General features: G+C 48.1%; 1 protein-coding gene across 1 annotated transcript in view; it reads right to left on the bottom strand.

Moving 5' to 3' along the window:
* Positions 1-1,448: 1,448 nt before the first annotated feature.
* Positions 1,449-22,508, bottom strand: part of ACVR1C (activin A receptor type 1C) — a 595,098-nt gene continuing 574,038 nt past the window's right edge. The window contains exon 8 of the mRNA XM_085646221.1: positions 1,449-1,744. Within this exon, the coding sequence (XP_085502347.1) occupies positions 1,619-1,744 (126 nt within the window). The 3' untranslated portion in view covers positions 1,449-1,618. The remainder of the gene's footprint in view (positions 1,745-22,508) is intronic.

Raw genomic sequence — 22,508 nt, 5'->3', positions numbered from 1 at the left:
TTTGTTTTTGTTTATCCTGACTCTGGAGTGAAAAATATGTAATGTGTTGTTGGTTTATAGTATAAAAATGCTCATATTCTGAAACAATTTTTTGACTGTGTTGACAAAAGTAGTACAATGATTTCCTGCCACTTTATGTATTAACAGCTCAAACTTTTTCAAAGGAATACAATGCGCATAGCCATATTAAAGACAAACCTTTTTATTTACCAACTATATTGGGGCCCTGATTATGAGTGCAGGGCTAAATTCTGATTCCGATTCCTGTGCACATGTGTTTACACAGGGATTGGATTTATGAGTTGTGTGAGAATGATCCGACCCTTGCGGTTTCCCCTTATAAAATCCGGCAGGTCAAACATGCCTACATTTAACGATTTATCGAGGAAAATAGCCTATAAAAAAGGCAAAACAGGAGGAATTCGGTGTGCTAAATTCTGATTCCGCAGTGCCTCATTTGCAATATGAAACTTCGGAATGGAAGGTTTTTAGGACAATAAATACCTCACTCTGGAGTATGGTTCACCATTTGTGGTGAATACTTCACCTATCCGGCTATCTTGAAATGAGGCCTAAGACTCATTCACCTTATGTGAACCAACTGCAATGACCTATAGCAGTACTGATGGGGTCAATATCATTCTAAAGTCAAGGAGACAGGTGATGTCAGTATCAAAAGACCAAGTAACAGGAAATATGCTCATGCGTGTGATAAGAAGTGGTTAACACAACTTTGGTTTGATTATCGTTTAACATGCGTTTACCAAGTAACATCAGGTCTAAGTGGAGATGCTCCCATGCCTGCCAGAGCTTTTGCATCTCTTTAAAGGCTAGTTAGAGGCCTCAATACTAGTCCCCTGAAATTCCTGATGAGGCCGGTAATAGTGTCTTCAGCCAGGCCCATAGAAACAACACAGACCTGTTATGTTTGCCTGGGAGATTTCAGCTGCTGAAATAACAGCTGAAACTGCATGGGGGAATGTGAAGGTAATGCACAAGGTAGAATGAAAACAACTTTTGATATCTCATAAATGTAGCACAAAAGTGTTGCAATATTATCGTGAACGTGTATTTTGTATAATTTGTGTCAGAATTCATTCTGCAAAAATATCAAATGCTTCTGTAGAATTGAACTTATCCCAATGGAAAAAAACAGACCTATATTGATAGACAAACCAGTAGAAAAATAGATAGTGGAATATCTTTACAAATATCTATTCAAGAAAATTCTGCTTAGAGTGCTTGCGTTGGGGTATTGACTTATCCAAATCATTAGTCAAGTGTACAGGCACAAAGATGTGCCTTTCCAACGAATCTGTGTGCAGATATCAAGCCTTTTGGCAGCAAGACAGTATATTTCTTTTTTTTAAAAATTCCCCATATCACTTCAATAACTGAAAACTTTTAATGAAGGTAGTGTATCAGCTAAAATTTTCAAGGCTGTTTGGTAAGTTTGTTAACAATCGATTACCAGCCAATAGGTTTCCTAATGATGATCACACTGTTGAACATCTTTCAGGGTTATGAGTTGGGCACTTAAATGCTGAATATCTCTGAGGTAGTGCAAATAACAACAACAAACTAGGTCCAGCTAAGTTCTATCACCCTAGAAAACCACTTAGACTTTAAAATCTTCCTCGATACAGATCTGAGCAATAGTCTTCTTAATGCGAAGCGCTGTCAGACGAGCTGTGCTGTTGGCGTACCAGCATTCACGCATTATTCTTCCCATCACTCGAAGAGCCTGCACGGGAAGAAAAAAATATCAATTCTGTAAAAAATAATTTTTAAAAATTTAACACACTAACTGCACTTTGAAGTAAAGAGAATGCATAATACAATCGCAGTAAACTTACTGGTTTAACAAAATATTATCTTAAATAGTTTCCTTTATTTTCTTTAGGTTATAGTAACATTATTACTGATGGCCCCACCAAATACTCAGCACTTTCATTAACATTTAAAAGTAAAGGGCAATTGAGCAGTTTAGCGATGGTATGGGTTGGCCTTAGTGTTTAATTTGAGCCAGTGGTTGCATGTGGGGCCCACCGTGACTCATTGTTACCATATCATACTTTACCATATCAGATTTTAATCCAGAGCAAGAAAGGCAGAGGACGAGAGGACGATGGAAAAAACAGTGACAAAGGGAGAACGCAGAGAAGAAAAATAACCTGAAAGTGTGAGGTAAAGAGGTAGGGACTATCTGGTAGTGGGTTAAAGAGGCATGAGCTGTTGTAGTGTGGAGCAGACAGGGATATGTGAGAAGGTCTAGTGGAAGCAGGTAGCTGCCACTGCCACTGCCACTTTAATTTGAGCTTCATGCTCAATACTGTCAAGAGCTGTTGTGTTTTCTTATTTATATGGAAGGTGGACAGTAATCCACTCCTCTTCCTAAGAATGCTCAGTGTGTGATCTCATTTTAATCTCACCTACCAGTAAAAGAATCTCTCGCCTGTGGGATCGCAGTCACCACAGATGTAGGGGCAGGCATAAGACTGTGCATGGCAGCACTACAAGAAAACACTTTCTGCTTCTTCTTCCTCCAGGGAGGTGTCTTCCACTCATCTGCAAGCTCGTCAACAGAATAAACAAGCTACTTTGGATCCTCAGCTTCTAACTCTATATTCTTGGCCACCTCAGAATTTGCCCTTTTAATCTGTGATGCCCTGCTTCTACGTCTGCTGGTTAAATCTATTGTAAATGTGGTTCTTGACAAGCGAACCTAATGGAACGAACCAGTCCCAAGAAGGATAGGGAAATATGGCACCAGAATATAACTGAGTTAAGACTGAGGGAATATGAGGAATCTTTTGGAATACCTTTGGTGCCATCTACCTGAAGTAATGAGTGCAGATTCCAAACAGTCTGGGCTGATCGTGTAAGGAAACCAAAGCACCCTTTTTCAGGGGCCAAAGGGTTAAGTTAAACTCCTGGCGATGATTTTAGAGGTTGCATACCCCTCAACCGCAGTAAGTGGTATGCTTTATCAAAGTGGTGCTCCATTGCCCTGGTGCTCCATCCACCTGGTGCTGCTCAGTGGGCTTATCCAGAGCTCTTTATTGTGAGCAGTTTGTTTTTGGGACTATATGAAGGGATGCTAAAATGGAGTGGAGGAGTGACACTGTAACGGAGCAGTGTATCGCCTTACTCATACAAGGTGAAAAGTAATTGAAGACTTGGTGTAAGGTGACTTAGATCATCCCTCACCTTCCCATGGTCAAGGTCAACATGGTTCTGCTCTATCATCTTGTGTTGACAAATCGCAGGGTTTTCGCAAGGACCCAACAAGGGAAGCTATAACCCTTCAACTTGCCAATTTTCTTCTCTACCTAACCCTATTATGAGTATCCACAGGTGATACAGAGAAAATCTATTCCCTTATCCAAGTAGGCAAATGCCAAAAAGTCCTCATTGGTCCTGGCATATCAGAGGAATTGCTCAGGGGCTTTTTGACACTCTTCTCTGATGTGTATCTTCCAGAATAGTTAAACCAGTCAAACTGATATCCAGACCTTAACTTCTCTTAGGATGCAGGTCTCCTCATGCTTGTTGATAGCGCTAGTCTCAAAGGCATAACCATGACAGCATGTAATTTTAGTACCCTGGGCATTAATGCATATGAAACCTCTGAAGAAAGATTACAAATGATGGTTGGTTCACTACAACATGGACTGTGTTACAGATCTCCTTCAGTCAGATCCTGTGCTAGGCATGAGTTAACAAATCCAAATCTCCCCTTGAGGTGGCTCATTCCTGAAACTAAATCAAAGTTTCAGTCATCTGGAGGGATTTTTTGCTTGAATATAGTACTGTTTAAACTGATCTGTGGATTGTTTAGAATTTCCTGCATGCATATGTTTACCTCCTGGGACAATCAGCTCCTTTTCGTCTGTTTTTTAGAAGGGACAGCAACAGCATGGAGGGGGATGTCCAGCTTTTACCCGCCTCAGGGGAAAGTCTTTATTGCTTTCCCTTTCCTCCTAATTGTCAAAATTCTCCACAGGATGTGACACAAGGTGGTTTTCATTCTGATGAGAGCTTACATTTGATGCAAGAAATTCTGGTTTCTTCTTCTTCCTCTCATTCAGCTGGTGAAACAGTTGTCAATTTCATTTTATTTCCCGTAAAATTGTGGTCACATCTACTTTATTTCTCCCTTCTGGTAAGTCTTCCTTTTTCACTGGGTCTATTGCAGCATCTGAAACAGAGGGTTCAGAAGCTGACCACCGCCCCTCTTCCGCCAGAGTTTGCTCTGGAAGGTATCTCTGATACTTCAGCAGTCTTGTATGTCAGCTACACTTCGGTCCTTTGCACATAAATTGGAATCCTTTCATGAGTGCTTTATCAGAAACAACTTTGCGCATTGGGGGCTGCATCACACGTAGATTCTTGGGTGCAGAGCATGTGCACCGTTTTTGGCACCCCAGGTGTACTATGGTATTACATAGGGGGGTGAAGATGCTTTTGAGACCCCTTTCTGTAATATTGCTAATGTTGGTGCACATTTAGCACCAGCCCTATCTTCAGAGGGGGTTCCTTCATTTGCATGGAGGAATGAGGGAATAACTTTGCGTCTGCACCCACCCCGTATTACTGACACAGTCACAGAGGCAGACATGCCCTTAGGAGGTGCACTGAAAGTGTGCCACAAAAAGGTGGCACAATGTCAATGTGCTTCCTGAGGGTAGCCCTCTGGAGCGCAGAAAGGGGGTACCAAGGACTAATAACCGCACCTGCATCCAGGGGGACTCTAACCCCTCTTTAAATTGCAGAGGGGTTGCCGCCTGCATAAAAAACATAAATGGCAGCTTTGAAGCAGCTGCTTCATATTTCTGTGTATGCACTGCCTCCAGTGCAGGTTTAAGTGAGCAGCTTCCCTGGGGACAGCACAATCATTATAATATGATGCACTGTCCCTGTTTGCACCTGGTATGCCTGCTGAAATGAGCGTTGTGGCACAAACAAGGACAGTGCACCCTATATGTAATGTGGGCCTTGGTGTGCAAACATCTTAGGCTCTTTAATTCCTTAGAGAGTGCATCTTCCTATACACATTTGTTTCTACTCTAAAAGGGATTTAGTGGTCACATAATATTAAGAGATCTCAGAGAAAGTTTTAAGGAGACAATGACATGCTCCTATCAGCTTTTGAAAGGGAGGATCCTGAATAAGGCCTTTGGCAAGCCTGCCACAGTTCTTGTTAGGTTTGGTTTCCCCGTTCTTCAATCTGAAGGAAAATAATACTCAGAAAGTCCTCCCAGCTGAAGTGTTTTTTTCTGGTGGCCATTGCTTTTGCTTATCACAAGGGGAATTTGGTGAACTATCCTTTTTAAGGAATGCTACCTGAGGTTTCTACCAGAGACTTGTTCTTAGGTATTCTTGTTCTTGTCACAGTAAGGTGATGTGTGCATTATATAGCTCCTAGGACACTGTACTTTCGCATCTCCAAGAGTCTTCTTTGCACACATGTCTACTCACCAGGGAACACTCGATTTGAGATACAGAGTTAAGGTCCTAGGTTCCCTTTTGGCTGCTTTTGAGACAAGCCTTAAGGTTAGGAAACTATCCACTTTCACTCTGAGACAGGACCTTTCTATGACTACGAAATCATGAAGAGATAGATCAGAGGATGCATTTGATGGAAGTCCACAATTACCATGGCCTCTTCCTGGGTGGGATGCAGTGGGGTCCATTTGGCAGTTATCTGCAGAGCTGCAATGTTCACTATTTCCTACACCCTCAACAATCACTGAAAGTATCATTTGGCAAATAGGTTGCTGCATGCAGCTTTTCTGTCTGATACTATTTGTAGGATTTTATTTCAGTATTCGCTTATTGGAGTGCATTGACTCCTGAGTGCGTAACCAGCACCTTTTAGTATCTGACTGCTTTATTTTCTCTGGGTTCATTTCTACTTATCATGCTGAGGACCGGGACAAAGTCACTCTGTGGTCCCATTTGGAATTATTACAGAAAGTTTAAGGAAGACCCATCTTACATCAATTTATTTTGGAGAGGGGCTATAAAAAGATGTGTTTGGAGATGCATCTTACGATTGCATTATATGTGGCAGTCTGCACACAGTATTCTTAATTCTCCTGTGGGACGTTTGCACACTCACAAACACAGCAAAACCACTTTCGATGAAAATATAACACTGGGGCAAGCTACATTATCATTGCAATCCACTCTGTATTCTTTTAGTTTTCCAGAAACAAACTCCAGTGCAGAAGTCTCTTCCTGCGAAACAATAGAAATATTCCTGATGCACACTGAGTTTTCTCCCTGCACATCACAAACAGTCATGTAAACCATGACGATTTGAGACTACCATGGTTTACGTTGCAGTTGTGCACAGGAAAAAAGGCAGTACTGCAAAGCCTTTTCTAAAAAGGGCAGGCTCTGATTCACAACAATTCTGACTGGTTCTGTGTTAGATTGTTAGCTAGCTTAAGATTTCTGATGATGTAGACTAGTGGTTCTTTATCTTTTGACTTCTGTTGACACCCCCACATATGACCCGATTTCGATGCGGTTAGGAAGGCCACCTAACGGCATTTGCTCCATCCGAATTGGATCGAGAAAGTGTCTTTCCGACTGACTCGGAAAAGTTTCCGACCAACAGAGTACAATGCGAGTTAGGCGTCAGTAATATCCCAATCTGAACCTGACTGCATTCGGAATGACCGAGCCATACGGAGCAGAATCGTACGTCTCTAAGAGCTGTGTTTCTGAACAACCAAGTACGATGCTGGATTCGGACAGCCTTTCCGAATTGTGCTGTCGAATCGGCAGACGGAATCAGACTTTGGGGGCCCACAGCGGGCCCCCTTGCACTCAGAGCCTTCCCACTCAGACCAGTGGTGGTACCCATGGGTCCCCCCTTACCAGCCATGCACAGTGTGGCAGGCACCAGGGGGTGCCCGATTTTCCCTTACAACCCCTTTCTTCAATTCAATGGGAGCCTATACATTCAGTCTGAACATAGGCTCCCATTGATGTCAATGGGAGTCCACCCAAATCGTATCTGGAAGTATCCGGATGCATCGTGCTCGGTCGGACTCTCCCGATCCGAGTTGGTTGGAAACCATTACCAATCCCATTCGGCTGGGAAGACTTCCAAACTGCATCAGAATCGGGCCCTTCATCAATACTGATATCCTGGAACCCCCAGTGAAACATTATTGGAATCCGTGGATCCCCACTGGGTTATTGCTGGAAGCCAGGGACACTGACCAAGTATTCTCAATGGTTTGCCCAAATATAAAGACATAACTGTTCATCAAACAAATACACAATTGATGAAATGTTTTATTTAATGTACAAACAAAAATAAACTATCAAAGTTTTAATTTTAACCCCTTGTATTCCCATGACGAGTCCAGCTAGTCATGAGGCATACCCTGGGGAATCCCTTTCATGCAAAATAGCCTCGGGAGCTGGGGAAGAGCTTCCCCAGCTCCCGAGGCCCCCCCCCCCCTTTCACTGTAATGACGATCGGCGCGCACGTCGCGCCGACGTCATTACAGTGAAAGTGAAACTGAAATGAGCCAAGAGGCTCATTTCAGTTTCACTTTCTACGTGCTCAGGGGGCTATCTCAGCCCCCTGAGCACATAGAAAGACGGGAGAGGTATCGTTGGAAAGGGGAAAATCTCCCCTTTCCAATGGTACCCCTCCCCAGTGGATCCCTGCGTGGGGATCCCCACTAGACACCAGGGAGGGGGGAGCGGCCCCTTGGGCAAGAGCCTTTGCTCCCCCCAAATATTTTGGGCATTATCTAGTCTTTTTGCCCCCCCTGGGGGGCAGATGGGGGCAGTAGCCCCCAATCTGTGCCCCGGGGGGGGCAAAAAGCCCACTAGACACCAGGGAATTTTATAAAAAATACCAATAGGGGTGGGGGTTGCCCAAAATGGGCAGGCCCATGCCTCCACCCCACCCCTGATAATCACAGTCTTTCTGCCCCCCCCGGGGGGCAGATGGGGCATTGGCCCCTAATCTGCCCCTTCGGGGGGGGCAGAAAGCCCACTATGCATAAGGGATTTTTTTCAGGTTTTTTTAGGGTGGGGGCTGCCCGAAACGGGCACGCCAATGCCCCCACCCACCCACCACCATTACAGCCTTTCTGCCCCCCCCCCCGGGGGCAGTTGGGCATTGGCCCCCAATCTGCCCCCCCGGGGGGGGCAAAAAGACCACTAGACACCAGGGAATTTACAAAAAAAATAAAAATAGGGGTGGGGGCTGCCCAAAACGGGCAGGCCCATGCCCCCACCCCCCCAATTATTACAGTCTTTCTGCCCCCCCCGGGGGACAGATGGGGCAATGGCCCCTAATCTGCCCCTTCAGGGGGTGCAGAAAGCCCACTAAACACCAGGGATTTTTTTTAGCGCAATTGTTTTTAGGGTGTGGGCAGCCCGAAACGGTAACGCCAATGCCCCCACCCACCCGCCACCATTACAGCCTTTCTGCCCCCCCTCGGGGGCAGATGGGGCATTGGCCCCATCTGCCTCAAAAAGTGAGGCACCGTTTTTATCGGGAGACCCGGGGGAACGCTGGGTGGTAGGAAATTTGTGTCAGCCCGGTGATGCCACAACTTTCCCACACAAAAATGTGTGAAAAAGGTGATTTTTTCAGCTAAATTTGAGGGTTTCCAGGGCATTCTGGGTAAGGAAACATTGGGGGATCCACGCAAGCCATACCTCCCTGGAATCCCCCAGGTGTCTAGTTTTCAGAAATGTGTGGGTTTGGTAGGGTCCCCTAGGTGGCCGCCGAGCACCTGGCCAAAAACCCAGGTGACCCCCCTTGAAAAAAGGGGTCGTTTTGAGGCAGGCAATTTTCATGTTGCCTCAATACGTTGTGGGCCCTCGCCTGTCGCGGGTACTTGGGCCTCCCACACGAGTGAGGCACCATTTTTATCGGGAGACCCGGGGGAACGCTGAGTGGTAGGAAATTTGTGTCAGCCCGGTGATGCCACAACTTTCCCACACAAAAATGTGTGAAAAAGGTGATTTTTTCAGCTAAATTTGAGGTTTGCAGGGCATTCTGGGTAAAGAAACATTTGGGGATCCACGCAAGCCATACCTCCCTGGAATCCCCCAGGTGTTTAGTTTTCAGAAATGTGTGGGTTTGGTAGGTTTCCCTAGGTGCCGGCAGAGGCACTTTGCCAAAAAGGTTCATTTTTCACTGCGAAATTGAGGTGTGTCCACGATGCATTTTTTGCCGTTTCCTGCCGCGGGCACTAGGCCGACCCACACAAGTGAGGTACCATTTTTATCGGAAGACTTTGGGGAACACGGGGTGGGTGGAAATTTGTTGATCCACGCAGATTCCAGAACTTTCCACCACAGAAATGTGGGGAAAATGTGTTTTTATTGTCAATTGTTTAGGTTTACAAGGGATTCTGGGTAACAGAACCTGGTGGGAGGCAGTCAAGTCACCCCATCCTGGATTCCCCTGGGTGTCTAGTCTTCAAAAATTTATAGGTTTGCTAGGTTTCTTGAGGTGCCGGCAGAGCTATGGTTCAAAAACTACAGCTAGGCACTTTGCCAAAAAAGGGTCATTTTTCGCTGTGAAATTGAGGTGTGTCCACGTTACGTTTTGCGCTGTTTCCTGTTGCGGGCACTAGGCTGACCCACACAAGTGAGATTCCATTTTTATCGGAAGACTTTGGGGAACGCGGGGTGGGTGGAAATTTGTGGATCCACGCAGATTCCAGAACTTTCCACCAGAGAAATGTGGGGAAAATGCATTTTTTTGGCAATTTTTTAGGTTTGCAAGGGATTCTGGGTAACAGAACCTGGTGGGAGGCAGTCAAGTCACCCCATCCTGGATTCCCCTGGGTGTCTAGTTTTCAAAAATGTATAGGTTTGCTAGGTTTCGCTACGTTCCGGCAGAACTATGGTTCAAAAACTACAGCTAGGCACTTTGCCTAAAAAGGGTCATTTTTCGCTGTGAAATTGAGGTGTGTCCACGTTACGTTTTGCGCTGTTTCCTGTCGCGGGCACTAGGCCGACCCACACAAGGGAGGTACCATTTTTCTCGGAAGACTTTGAGGAATGCGGGTTGGGTGGAAATTTGTGGATCCACGCAGATTCCAGAACTTTCCACCAGAGAAATGTGGGGAAAATGTGTTTTTTTTGGCAATTTTTAAGGTTTGCAAGGGATTCTGGGTAACAGAACGTGGTGGGAGGCAGTCAAGTCACCCCATCCAGGATTCCCCTGGGTGTCTAGTTTTCAAAAATATATAGGTTTGCTAGGTTTCCCTAGGTGCCGGCAGAGCTATGGTTTAAAAACTACAGCTAGGCACTTTGCCTAAAAAGGGTCATTTTTTGCTACAAAATTGAGATGTGTCCACGTTACGCTTTGCGCCGTTTCCTGTCACGGGCACTAGGCTGACCCACACAAGTGAGATTCCATTTTTATTGGAAGACTTTGGGGAACGCGGGGTGGGTGGAAATTTGTGGATCCACGCAGATTCCAGAACTTTCCACCAGAGAAATGTGGGGAAAATGCGTTTTTTTGGCAATTGTTTAGGTTTGCAAGGGATTCTGGGTAACAGAACCTGGTGGGAGGCAGTCAAGTCACCCCATCCTGGATTCCCCCGGGTGTCTAGTTTTCAAAAATGTATAGGTTTGCTAGGTTTTGCTATGTTCCGGCAGAGCTATGGTTCAAAAACTACAGCTAGGCACTTTGCCTAAAAAGGGTCATTTTTCGCTACAAAATTGAGGTGTGTCCACGTTACGTTTTGCGCCGTTTCCTGTCGCGGGCACTAGGCCTACCCACACAAGTGAGGTACCATTTTTATCGGAAGACTTTGGGGAACACGGGGTGGGTGGAAATTTGGGGATCCACGCAGATTCCAGAACTTTCCACCACAGAAATATGGGGAAAATTTGTTTTTTGGGCAATTATTTAGGTTTGCAAGGGATTCTGGGTAGCAGAACCTGGTGGGAGCCAGTCAAGTCACCCTTTCCTGGATTCCCCTGGGTGTCTAGTTTTCAAAAATGTATAGTTTTGCTAGGTTTCCCTAGGTGCCGGCAGAGCTATGGTTCGAAAACTACAGCTAGGCACTTTGCTAAAAAAGGGTAATTTTGCATTGTGAAAATGTGGTGTGTTCACGTTGGGTTTTGAGCCACTTCCTGTCGTGGGCACTATGCCTACCCCTACAAGTGAGGTACCATTTGTATCGGGAGACTTAGGGCAATTCGGATTTGTAAAGGAACTGTTATTACCTATTGACTTTCGATGCATTTCTGCCTTCCAAATGAAAGACATTGTGTAAAAAAGAAGTCATTCTAAAAAATGACTGATAATTCTCATGCTAGTATGAGTATTCCCAATTTCGGAAATGTGCAAATATCTACTGTTTCTAAACTCTATATTTTGTTCCCATTTCAGAAATACATAGGTGTCTTTCATACCGATTTTTCCATGTACATATTTTTACAGAATAATTACTATATACCCGGTACATGATAAAAAACCATTGCAAGTTGCTGCTCAGTTTTTGGCTCTGGGTTCGTCGGGTTCTTGGTGAACCTACAAGTCCTATATATCCCCACAACCAGAAATGTCCAGCAGATGTAACGGTATATTGCTTTCAAAGAGCTGTCAAAAATAGAAGAAGTTGCAGGTGAAAACGTTGACACAAACGTTTTTCAACAAATTTTCAATTTATCCTATATTTAACTGTTAGTTTCTATAAAGAAACCTTGATGGATCTACACAAATGACCCCTTGCTGAATTCAGAATTTTGTCTACTTCTCCAAAATGTATAGCTTTCCAGATCCATTATTGCTTTTGTACCCATTTCTACCATTAACTGGAAGGAGGTCGAAAGCACAAAAAATAGCAAAAATAGGCTATGTCCCAGAAAAATGCCAAAACTGTGTAAAAATGTTGGGTTTCTGAAAAAAGTCTGGTATCCCCTAAAAGCTGGGAAAATGGTGATTTGAGCCCCACAAACCCTTTTTTGATAACACTTGCAGGGAAAAACCCAGATGCTTTAATTTGCAGCCCGTTTTTCCCATTTCCCCCCCAAAAACCTAAATTTTGCTGTATTTTGGCTCATTTCTGTGACCATCACCCCTGCCCATCACCCCTGCCACCCCCACCCATAGGGACTATGTTGCCCATCACCCCTGCCACCCCCACTCACAGGGCTTATGTTGCCCATCACCCCTGCCACCCCCATTCACAGGGGACCTGTTGCACTTAACCCCTGCCACCCCCACTCACAGGGGACCTGTTGCCCATCACCCCTGCCACCCACACCCCTAGTGCTTATGTTGCCCATCACCCCTGCCACCCCCACTCACAGGGCTTATGTTGCCCATCACCCCTGCCACACCCACTCACAGGGCTTATGTTGCCCATCACCCCTGCCACCCCCACCCGTAGGGACTATGTTGCCCATCACCCCTGCCACCCCCACTCACAGGGGACCTGTTGCCCATCAGCACTGCCACCCTCACCCATAGTATGGGTGATGTGCAACACATCCAGCATATGCAAACATCAGGTATGTCTGCAAAATACATCCCCCATGACATCATGACAACAGTGTGTAGTCTGTGACAAATGCCCACAACAGTGATTATGGCTATGAGCATAAAATGTAAGTAACAGCACATGTGTGACCAACACATGGGTGTGACATACACAAGGCAAGCATCACCATAGCACTGTGCCAATGAAAAAAGAACACCCCCTCACTGTGTAGAACAAAAGTTAAGTGTGGGCTTCCAAACTGCAGCAGATGTTGAGCATTGTGGTGATGGGGTCTAAACCCCCCTCATCACAGTGACCAAAAGGTAAGTGTCATCATGGTCAAAGCTGCAAATAACAAACAGCATGTATGAACCCTGCTCCCAACACATTAAACACTTCTGGGGTGAAGTAGTGTTTGTGTCCCATTCCCACCGAGATGAGGTGAGGCTCACAGTGCTGTGAAAACACACTCTCAGCCATGTGCAGACAGGCACCACACATGGGGGCTGACAATGCATACAGTGTACAATGACACAAGAGCAGAAGTGACCATCACAAAGCATACACACATCTCGAAAATAGACACACTAACCAAAACAACCTGTGTAGACTGTAGGTGTCAGCTCACAAACTCCCATTCCATGCCAGCAATGGCACCTAACAACCAAGATGAATGTGCACAATGATGTGATATGACTCACAGGGACAGCAGGCAAAATCACAGAAGCGGCAGCCAGACAATGGCCCACGACAGCAATACCAATGCACTGATGCAGATGCACAATCACAAACAGGCAACCTCACACTGCACATCTGACACAACATGTGTGTGTGTGTGTCTCAGTATCCCCAGGCAACTACACAACACATGAGGGGGGTTGAACCACAGTGACACAGATGTGGACACAGTGCCATACAAAAGTAAACCATCATTGGGGCACCCTCAGTGGGCAATCAGGCGTTGGGAGATGAGAGGAAGCACAACAGACACATGTGACACAAGCTGGAATGAACACCAACTAACACAGCAAGAGACTGACACACAACACCACTACCCCCAGGGAACAGACAGTGGGGTGACAAAAGCATGCATGACACCTCCACTGTGATGATAAAGGCAGATGTCGTACAAACTGGGAAACCCAGACATGTGTCCTGTGCCACAAATGTACATCACACATACACAAACACAAATCACTCAGCATGGCCCCTCATCCATGGACAAACAGGAGCTAGGGGACCATCCATGCAAACATTCACATCAGTCCACCATAAACACCACACACCTGAACTGCAACAATGTGTATCTGTGAAGTCCACATGGACAGGTGACATTGCACATGCACCCATGACAAACACAACGAATGTTGCCAGGAACTAAGGTGCACACACACATCACACGAGGACTGTTTACAACCCTGGGGGATGACAGACACACTGCACAGTATGCGGTACATGGCCATGACCTCAAAGGTCATGTAACCTTCAGAATCCCTGCCACAGTCCCAGGACTATGCAGATGCCAAGGAGGAACACAAGGCACACATGCTGACTCCTGCCAGCATCGCTGCCGTGAACCCGACAAGTGGGAGCAGTCACACACACATACAAATGTCTCAATCACTGAAAACTACCACCTAGGGACAACTACATGATATTGCGAACAAACAAGTGCCTTGAGGAACCCTGACTGTGTCCCATCTGTGTCTGACAACATCATCAACACTCAGAACTGACAAATCACAATGATGATACAACAATTAACAGTAGTGTGTCATGCACCCACACATCTGGTAGCCCATTGGAAAAGTAGTGGGATGAACCCAGTACCACTCAGCAAGCATCAACAACAGGAACATATCAAGGGAACCCTGTCTGTGTATGAACAGGGATGTGGACACACACACATGCACATACAACACACACCATGGGCCCAGGCCATGTCACTGGACAACACACTAACTTGAGGGGACACAACTCCTGTGGGAGCCCAGCTGTGCCAAACATATCCACTGCAAGTCCCACTCATGTCTGCAGAACACGTGGTCAGTCAGCCATCAGTTACCACACAATGAAGGCTCTGGACACAACAGCCTGGGTATGGGAGTCTCCCCTAAGTCATCTGCACATACCCAAAACATATGTCTAGCAAGTTGCACAGAGGACCCAGTTGCTCCCATTACAATGATGCACACACCTGTAGGGCCTGTAGTGATGAGCACGAAGTATGTGGAAGTGACAATTTGGACAATGGGAAGCACATCATATGTGCAGGGGTGCAAGCCACAGATGTGACCATGCCAATGAAATGCTCACAGAGAGATGTACACAAATAGTTGATCCTGACACACCCAGGTAGCTGCAAAGGATGACATGGATACCCACCAGAATAGGATACATATCTCATGGACCACAGGGAGTACCTCACATCAACACATCAGTATGCAACAGTGTAAACCAAGCATTACAGGTGCAAGGGCATGTAAAACAACATCAACATGATGTACAGCTAACTCAAGTTCACAGGGACAAAGTAAAAAGCTTTATTCAGCATATGAAAAGTGAAACGTCTGTTCCAACAAAAGGCCAATGGCCAGTCCATGTCCAAATGGCAAGGAGGGAACTAGAGTGACAAATTCAGTATATGAAATGCTAAATGTCTGTGCAACTAAAAGGCCAATGGCCAGTCCATGTCAAAATGCCAAGGAGTGAACTAGAGTGACAACTGTCACACCTTGCTTGCCTGCACTGCTGAGGACCAGGGTCATCCCCTCGGAGGGGCATACATGGGGGAAGGCCAGGCACTGCAGGGACAGGATCAGGGTGCAGCAGAAGGAGGCAGTGAAGAGGTGGGGGATGCAGGTGAGACACTTGCAACTGCAGTGGAGCTGACTGAAGTGGTGGGTGCTGTCACAACTGTGGGGCACAAGTCAGATGGGGTGGGTGCCGGCACAACTCCAGTGGGCAGGTCAGATGGAGTGGATTGGCTCACCACTGCAGTGCCCAAGTCAGACGGGGTGGTCGTGGACTCCAAAGCAGTGCCTACATCCATGGGAGCGGAATGGGGGACAGGTGAGGTCGGCAGGGCGGGGGGGGGACACGGTCCCCACATCAGTGGCACCAACCAGGTGTGGAGGAGCAAGTGCTAGGGGGATGGCCTTAGCATTTTGGGGATGGTGTATCTGTGTGTGGGGGAACCTCTGGAGTGGTGGCCTGGGGGATGGAGGATGGAGACTTTGCCTTGGAGCTGCTTGGTGGCGGGGGGGTTTTGCTCTTCTTGCACCGGGGGGACTTGCGGGTGGGTGTCTCGGTCTGACTGGGCCTGGGGGAGGGTGTCTGGGTGTGAGGGGCACTCCCTTCTGTGTGTGGGGACTTCCTCTTCCCCTTGTAATCAGGATCTGCAGGGGTCAGTGGGGAAGAGGCCAAGGTCACAGAGGAAGAGCTTCTGGGGGGTGGGGTTGCAGGTGAGGCAAGGGAAGGGGGCTGGGAGGGAAAGGTCTCGGAGGACTGTGGAGTGGTTGTGGATGACTGTGTGTGTGTCAGCAATCAAGCCCCTGTGAGTGTGGAAACAGTCCCCTGCGCTTGCTTGTGTGCACGTCTAGCCCTTGGTTTGGGGGTTTCTGTGCTTGGGACAGGTAGGGTGCCAGGAATCATGGGTGGTGCAGGGGTAGGTGGGGTGTGGGACTGTTGGAGGAGGGACACTGCTGCCATCAGGGAGGAGGCCACGGACTAGTTGGTCCTCTGTAGGGCAGATATGCCCGAGGAAATGCCCTCCATGAATGACACCAGTTGTGTCAGCAGACCTGTGTGTGCATGGAGGACCGTCAGCATCGACATCTGCCCTACATGGATCTGTCTAATTAAGTCCACAGACTCCTCACTCAGGGCAGCAGGGGACACAGGAGCAGGGGGAGCGGTGCCTGGCATAAAGGAGACATGCTCACAAACACTGGAGCCCACAGGGACCTCTGGGATGGAAGCCCATGGGAGGGGGGTGGTGGTGGTGGCGGAGACAGCCTCAGTAGCTGGTGTTTGGTGGCTGCTGACACCCGCCTCCACAGGGGACTCATCCTCAGAGCTGCTGTGGCCTTCAGCTGGGGGGGATGGTGCTGACGACTCCTTTGTGTGGCTCAACTCGCCCTTCGTGCCACTGGGTCCCCTGACTCCTCTACTTCTGTCCCTGTAAGGCTCTGTGGCTCCTCCTGGTCCGTGGAGCTGTCCCCTCCTGTGGCCGTGGATGTATCTGGATAGGAATAGGAAGTAAGAGAACAACATCAGTCACCTGCACCGACTGCACACACCACAGTGAGTACATCACATCACAGGGCAAACCCTGGCATCATCAGCTGAACACAGCTCAAAGTGCCAACACTGTTTAGGATGAGACAAATGTCATTCTCAACATCAACCATGGCACACATATCCCTCCTTGACTTTCACACATATGTCCATTGCATGTTGGATGCTAGCACACCAATGTGCCAACATGCACCACCCACACATTAGTTGTACATGCAAGTGAACATGTAGGAGTATGTCACTAGACACACAGCACATCTCTTGCGACTGACTCAGTACAGGTGTCCGGATGAAGGGATGAGCAGAGACTCATTTCACATGCTTGGGATGCATGCCAGCAACACACACTATGATGTACTCATGTCCTGATGGGCAAGGCCACAATGGGGTGCATGGTGCACACTTGAACACAATGCAGGCTCACTCATAGCAAGTTCAATGCCATGGCACTGGGATGCCCTGAAAGTCAGTCAACACTGTCTCAGGGGCAGGGCATCCAGACAACAACAATATGCACTGACTCACAATCCTAGCTCAGGGGTAAAGCTGATTCTGCAGATGACCAGCGCACTTGCCCATCCCATGCAAACAACATATCCAGGACCCAGAAGACCCCACATCATGCAAATCATTCATATGAGTCTCAGCAAACACAAATCCATGTACATTAACACATCACAGTCTGCCATGCATGTAACCCAGCTGCATGAGGGACACAGTTGCATACACCATTGTGCGCTGTCAGATGATCACACACCTATATGTCACACAGGTCTTGTCTCCCACAGTCACATTGCAGATGTCATGCTGACCCTCTGAATCATGGACACCCCAGTTGTACGTAGCAACAAGCCACACCCTAATGACACAGAGGCAGACACCTGAGGGCACATGTCACTAAGCACAACCTGCAATTTCATAAACAGGAGTGGGATTACAGAGTGTTTCTGAATGCCCTAGAGGGAGCATGACTGGGCAGGACTAAGTGAAACAGTGTTTTGCCCCGGACAGTAGTCAGGTGGCTAAGCAATTGTGACATACTTGATATACATACTCCTGATGCCCAAAAATTGGAGTCCCCTGCTGCATGGTTTTGTTTGAATACCCCAGAAACATGTTGCGAGTCAGACCAGCAATTGGTACAGATCTCAAGGGCACAAACACAGTTCACATGTCAGATCTCAGGCATTGTGTAAACAATTGACCCACCCATGAAACACACAACAGAGTCACGGGAACTGATGCTGACTGGTACCTGAAACATAGCTGACTGCAGGGACACAGTGCCCTAGTGACACAAGCAACAGACTGTAGGAGCCACACCTGTGGAACAGATGAGGAGGGTGCATAACACAGATGAGGGACCTGATTTTGGGACTACAAGACCTACGTAATGTGGAAGTGTGACCTGGACAAAAGACTGCAATTAGCATGTCAGACATAGTACAGATCAGGCATGGACTTACCCCCTTCCTGCTGCTGTCTGGCTTTCAGCTGCCTATCCAGGTCCGGGAAGACCACCACCAGTATCCGGAGCATGTGGGGAGTCAGGGTCCAGTGTCTGCCCCTCCTGCGTGGAGGTGACAGCTTCAGCTGGACTCTAGCTATCCTCCGGGTCGAGCCCCGCAGGTCCTGCCACCTCTTCTGGCAGTTGCGGATGCGGCGCTTTTAGACCCCCACAGACCGAACAGCCCGGACGATGGTCAGCCAGATCTCCTGCTTCTGGTGGGCATCAACCTGTGAGGATGACAAAGTGAAAAGTACATTAACACACATGCCCCACATTTGTGCAGCACACAATTGGATATACATGTCATGATCGCAAAGGGAAATAAATTACACAGGTAGTGCAACCAAGGGGAATGAAAACTGACATGCATGTCTGCCATGTTAACAATGCCTGGATAGTTTAAGCTTGCAACAATGCACTTCAGCAGCAGGAAAACTATTCATTACATGTACCTACACACTTTGGTGGATGAAAGTAGTCAGTGAGAATGCTTGCCACTGGTGTACACACTGCTACTACTGGTAGTCAGACAACATGCATAATTAAGAAGGCAGTGGACAGCACACTCACCTGCTCCCCTGGTGTCCTTTTCTGTACTCAGGAAGGAGCCCGTCCAGCAGGGCCTGGTTCTCCTCCTCAGTGAAGGCTGGGGCCCTCTCCAGTGTACATGCCATAGCAGGAGCCAGAGGATGCATAGACAGCAGCAGTGGTAGCAGGGATGTGGTCCAGTAGCATGTAGTGCAGGCAAGTGAGCTCCCTGGGGCCCAGCCAGCCTTATATATGCGCTGCAGAGGCAGACTCTCTGCCATGTGTCCCAAGTGATAGGTCCAACACGGTTGCATCCTATGAATCTGGCCAATCTATTTAAAAGTACGACTCGTACACGCCTTCCGCATCGTTCAAATCTTCACCTTCATGGAACACTTGAAATTGCAACATTGTTGTAGGCATCCAACTGAATTTCCAGTGCACATCTCGTACAAGTTTTGAATCCGCATCCGTCTCCATGACAGTCCTGAGCCAATGGGTACGCCCGGCTCGTTCAACTGACTGTACAACGCGTATTTTGAATATACACTGGCACCCGTCTCCATACGATTCAATGGCCAAGGCGTACGCCTGTCTCGGACCATGCCTGTCCGACGCGTATGCATGATAGCCATCCGCGTCGGACTTCATTGCATTCAATGACAAGGCGTATGCATGGCTCGATCATGACCCGGTCAATGAGTACGCATTGTCACCCGCGTCGGACCCCATTGCATTCAATGACAAGGCGTACGCACGGCTCGGTCATGACCCGTGCAATGCGTACGCATTATCACCCGCGTCAGACCCCATTGCATTCAATCACAAGGCGTACGCACGGCTCGGTCATGACCCGTGCAATGCGTACGCATTGTCACCCGCGTCGGACCTCATTAGTGTGACTATTATATGGATGCAACACACATATACTGGCCATGGACACCTGCACACACCTGCCACACTATAGCATTGGCCACACAGTGTCCCATGGCATGTGAGGCTTCATTCCCTGGGTGTTTGAGGGGGCCACAGCTGTTTTTTTGTATGGAACTTTGTGCAGCCACTCCCAGGCTGTTAGCTTGTACATGGGGGCAGAGTCCTTTGTGTGTTGTGCACATTAGCACTGTGATGTGCAATTGGACAGTAATGGGCATGAGTGAAGGCCACAGTGTCAGGTTGGATATGTTTAAGACATGTCAAATATACCCTGAGTCCTGGGGGTGATAGCATGTACGTCACAGTGAGACCTGTAGCCGCAATACTGATGTACACCCACAGTCTGTGTGCATGTTGTGTCTCAGATGTATCTGATCACATGTTACCAATGGGTGACAGTCTCCACATCCATGTGGTATATGCATCAACCTTGATGGGGTGTGTGTCTAAGAGATGTACATATAGGGCCGGCACCAGAAACAACAGTGGCCACTACCTGTGGGACTTACGCTTGCCTTGTGGTGTGTACGTGCTATGCCATGTCCATTGCTGGGTTGATGTGGCAATACAGGGACCCTGGGTTTCGGCATGGCAATGATCTGTGATGCCTTGGAGACATGAGTCCTCATTTGTCACTAAACGATGTTTAGTCGGGTGCTACGCGATGTCTTGGAGGGGATGTTGCAATTCCTCGACCTGTATATCAAGTTCCCGAGCCAAGATTAACTCCCTGAAATTAAGGATGCCTTTTATACACTGGGGAGGATGCCAAACGTCATCGGATCCATTGACGGGACACATGTTGCCCTGATACCACCACAGGCACATGAGCAGGCATACCAGAACAGGAAGCACTACCATTCGATCAATGCTCTGGTGGTCTGTCTTGCTGACATGGTGATCACACATGTGTGTGCACGGTTCCCTGGTTCTGTGCATGATGCCTACATTATGAGAAGTAGTCACATTGCAACGCTGATGTCACAGATGCCAGCTCAGCGTGCCTGGCTTGTCGGTGTTTACTGATTGTTTCTCATTGTGTGTGTTTGTCAGTGTTGTATTCCGCACTCCTACAAAACTTAGCTACTTGTTCATTTTTGTGTGTGTAGGTGACTCTGGATACCCCAACATGCCGTGGTTGCTGACACCCCTCAGGAACCCTGTGACACCAGCCGAGCTGTGCTACAATGAGGCACATGGTCAGAGCAGGACGGTGATTGAGCGGACATTCGGCCTCCTGAAAAGCCGCTTTCGCTGCCTGGACAAGACCGGAGGGGCCCTCCCCTATGAGCCTGCAAAGGTGTGCAAAATAATACTGATCTGCTGCATGCTACACAACATGGTGGTGCGGAAGGAGGTGCCTCTCATCCAGGATGAGGATGACGACGACCAACGTCCGGCAACTGTGGAGGAACCTGGCCTGGGCCAAGATGCCAGTGATGATGAGGATGATGGTGACGTCCGCTCCCAGCTCATCAACAACTTCTTCACCTGAATGTGGGTTTCCAGTGTTGTTATGTGAATGTATGGAGGTAGCATGGAATGTGTTGAGCCAGCTCTGTTGCTGTCTGAGTGTGTCTGTGTGCCACTTGACTGGATGCGTACTGTAATGTGTTCATTCAGGTGTACTGGTGAGTTTATTTACAAACATGTGTGAGTGAAGTGCACAGGATGGTGGGTGCTGTACAGTGGTTTGGGAATCCAAAGTTCACATTGGAGTTGGAAGTGCTGGTAGATGAAATGTCCAGAGTAAAGTCCACAGTCGTCTGCTACATTGGCCAAACATGAACCCTCCATGTAATGTGGGCGAGTTGTGTGCGATTGGACAAGGTGAACGGGTTACGCACAAAGAACATTGTCCAGAACAGGTTTGGAGGCCCTGTGGATGTGCTGGGACATCTGCCTCTCACATGTCCTTCTTCGGACGACCCTTCTTCTTCCGGGGGGATCCTCATTTGCAGGCCTCTGCGGTGCAAGGAAGTCTCCGCCAGACTCCTCCTCCCTCCCTGTGGCACTGGTAGATGGTGTTGCAACAGATGTTGTGGGTACATAGGGGGGTGGCGACAGGTTGGTGTTGATCTGGCGGAGGCATTGTAGTATGTCCCGATGCACCGCAGTTAGGGCATCCCACTTTGCCTCCATGCGGGCATGGTGGGGGACCTGCTCGTGTTGAATGTCCTTGAGGATCCCCACTACCTGGCCAAATCCTCCGGTGCTATCCTGGTACGCATCTAAGATGCGTGCCAGTTGGGGGTCATCATGCAGTCCAGACTCCTCTGCAAGGCATGCCCTGTGCCTCCCACCCCTCCCAGCACCCCTCTCCACACGGGCAGGACCAGCGGCAGTACACACAGGTGACACTGGGACCCCTTGGGTGGTGTTGCTGGTGGTGTTGGCTGTAGCTTCCGGGGGGTCCTGTGTCCCTGTGCTGTGGGTGTTGATTGTCCTTGGTCTGTCCGTGTTGGCGGGGGTGCCCTGTCAGTGTCCAGATGCTGGAGGCGTGTGTACAGGGGGGGGCAGATGTTGCTGCTGCTGGTGCTGCATGATGGCTCACACCGGAGGGGCCAGGTTGTTCGTCGTCATCCGAAGAGGAAAGTGAGAGAGTCAGACCAGAGAGCTCAGTGCCCACCAGAGTCTGGGACTGGGTATCCTCGTCATTTGGTGCTGGGTGCCCAGCACGACCTGTGTTTGGAAGAGACACACAATGTGATTTATGTTTCTACATGCATCGTTGGTTCACAAAC

Source organism: Triturus cristatus, chromosome 3_1 (genome assembly GCF_964204655.1).
Source record: "Triturus cristatus chromosome 3_1, aTriCri1.1, whole genome shotgun sequence".
Lineage (NCBI taxonomy): Eukaryota > Metazoa > Chordata > Amphibia > Caudata > Salamandridae > Triturus > Triturus cristatus.
The sequence above is the reverse complement of the archived record's forward strand: the minus strand, read 5'-3'. Positions and strand labels throughout refer to the sequence as shown.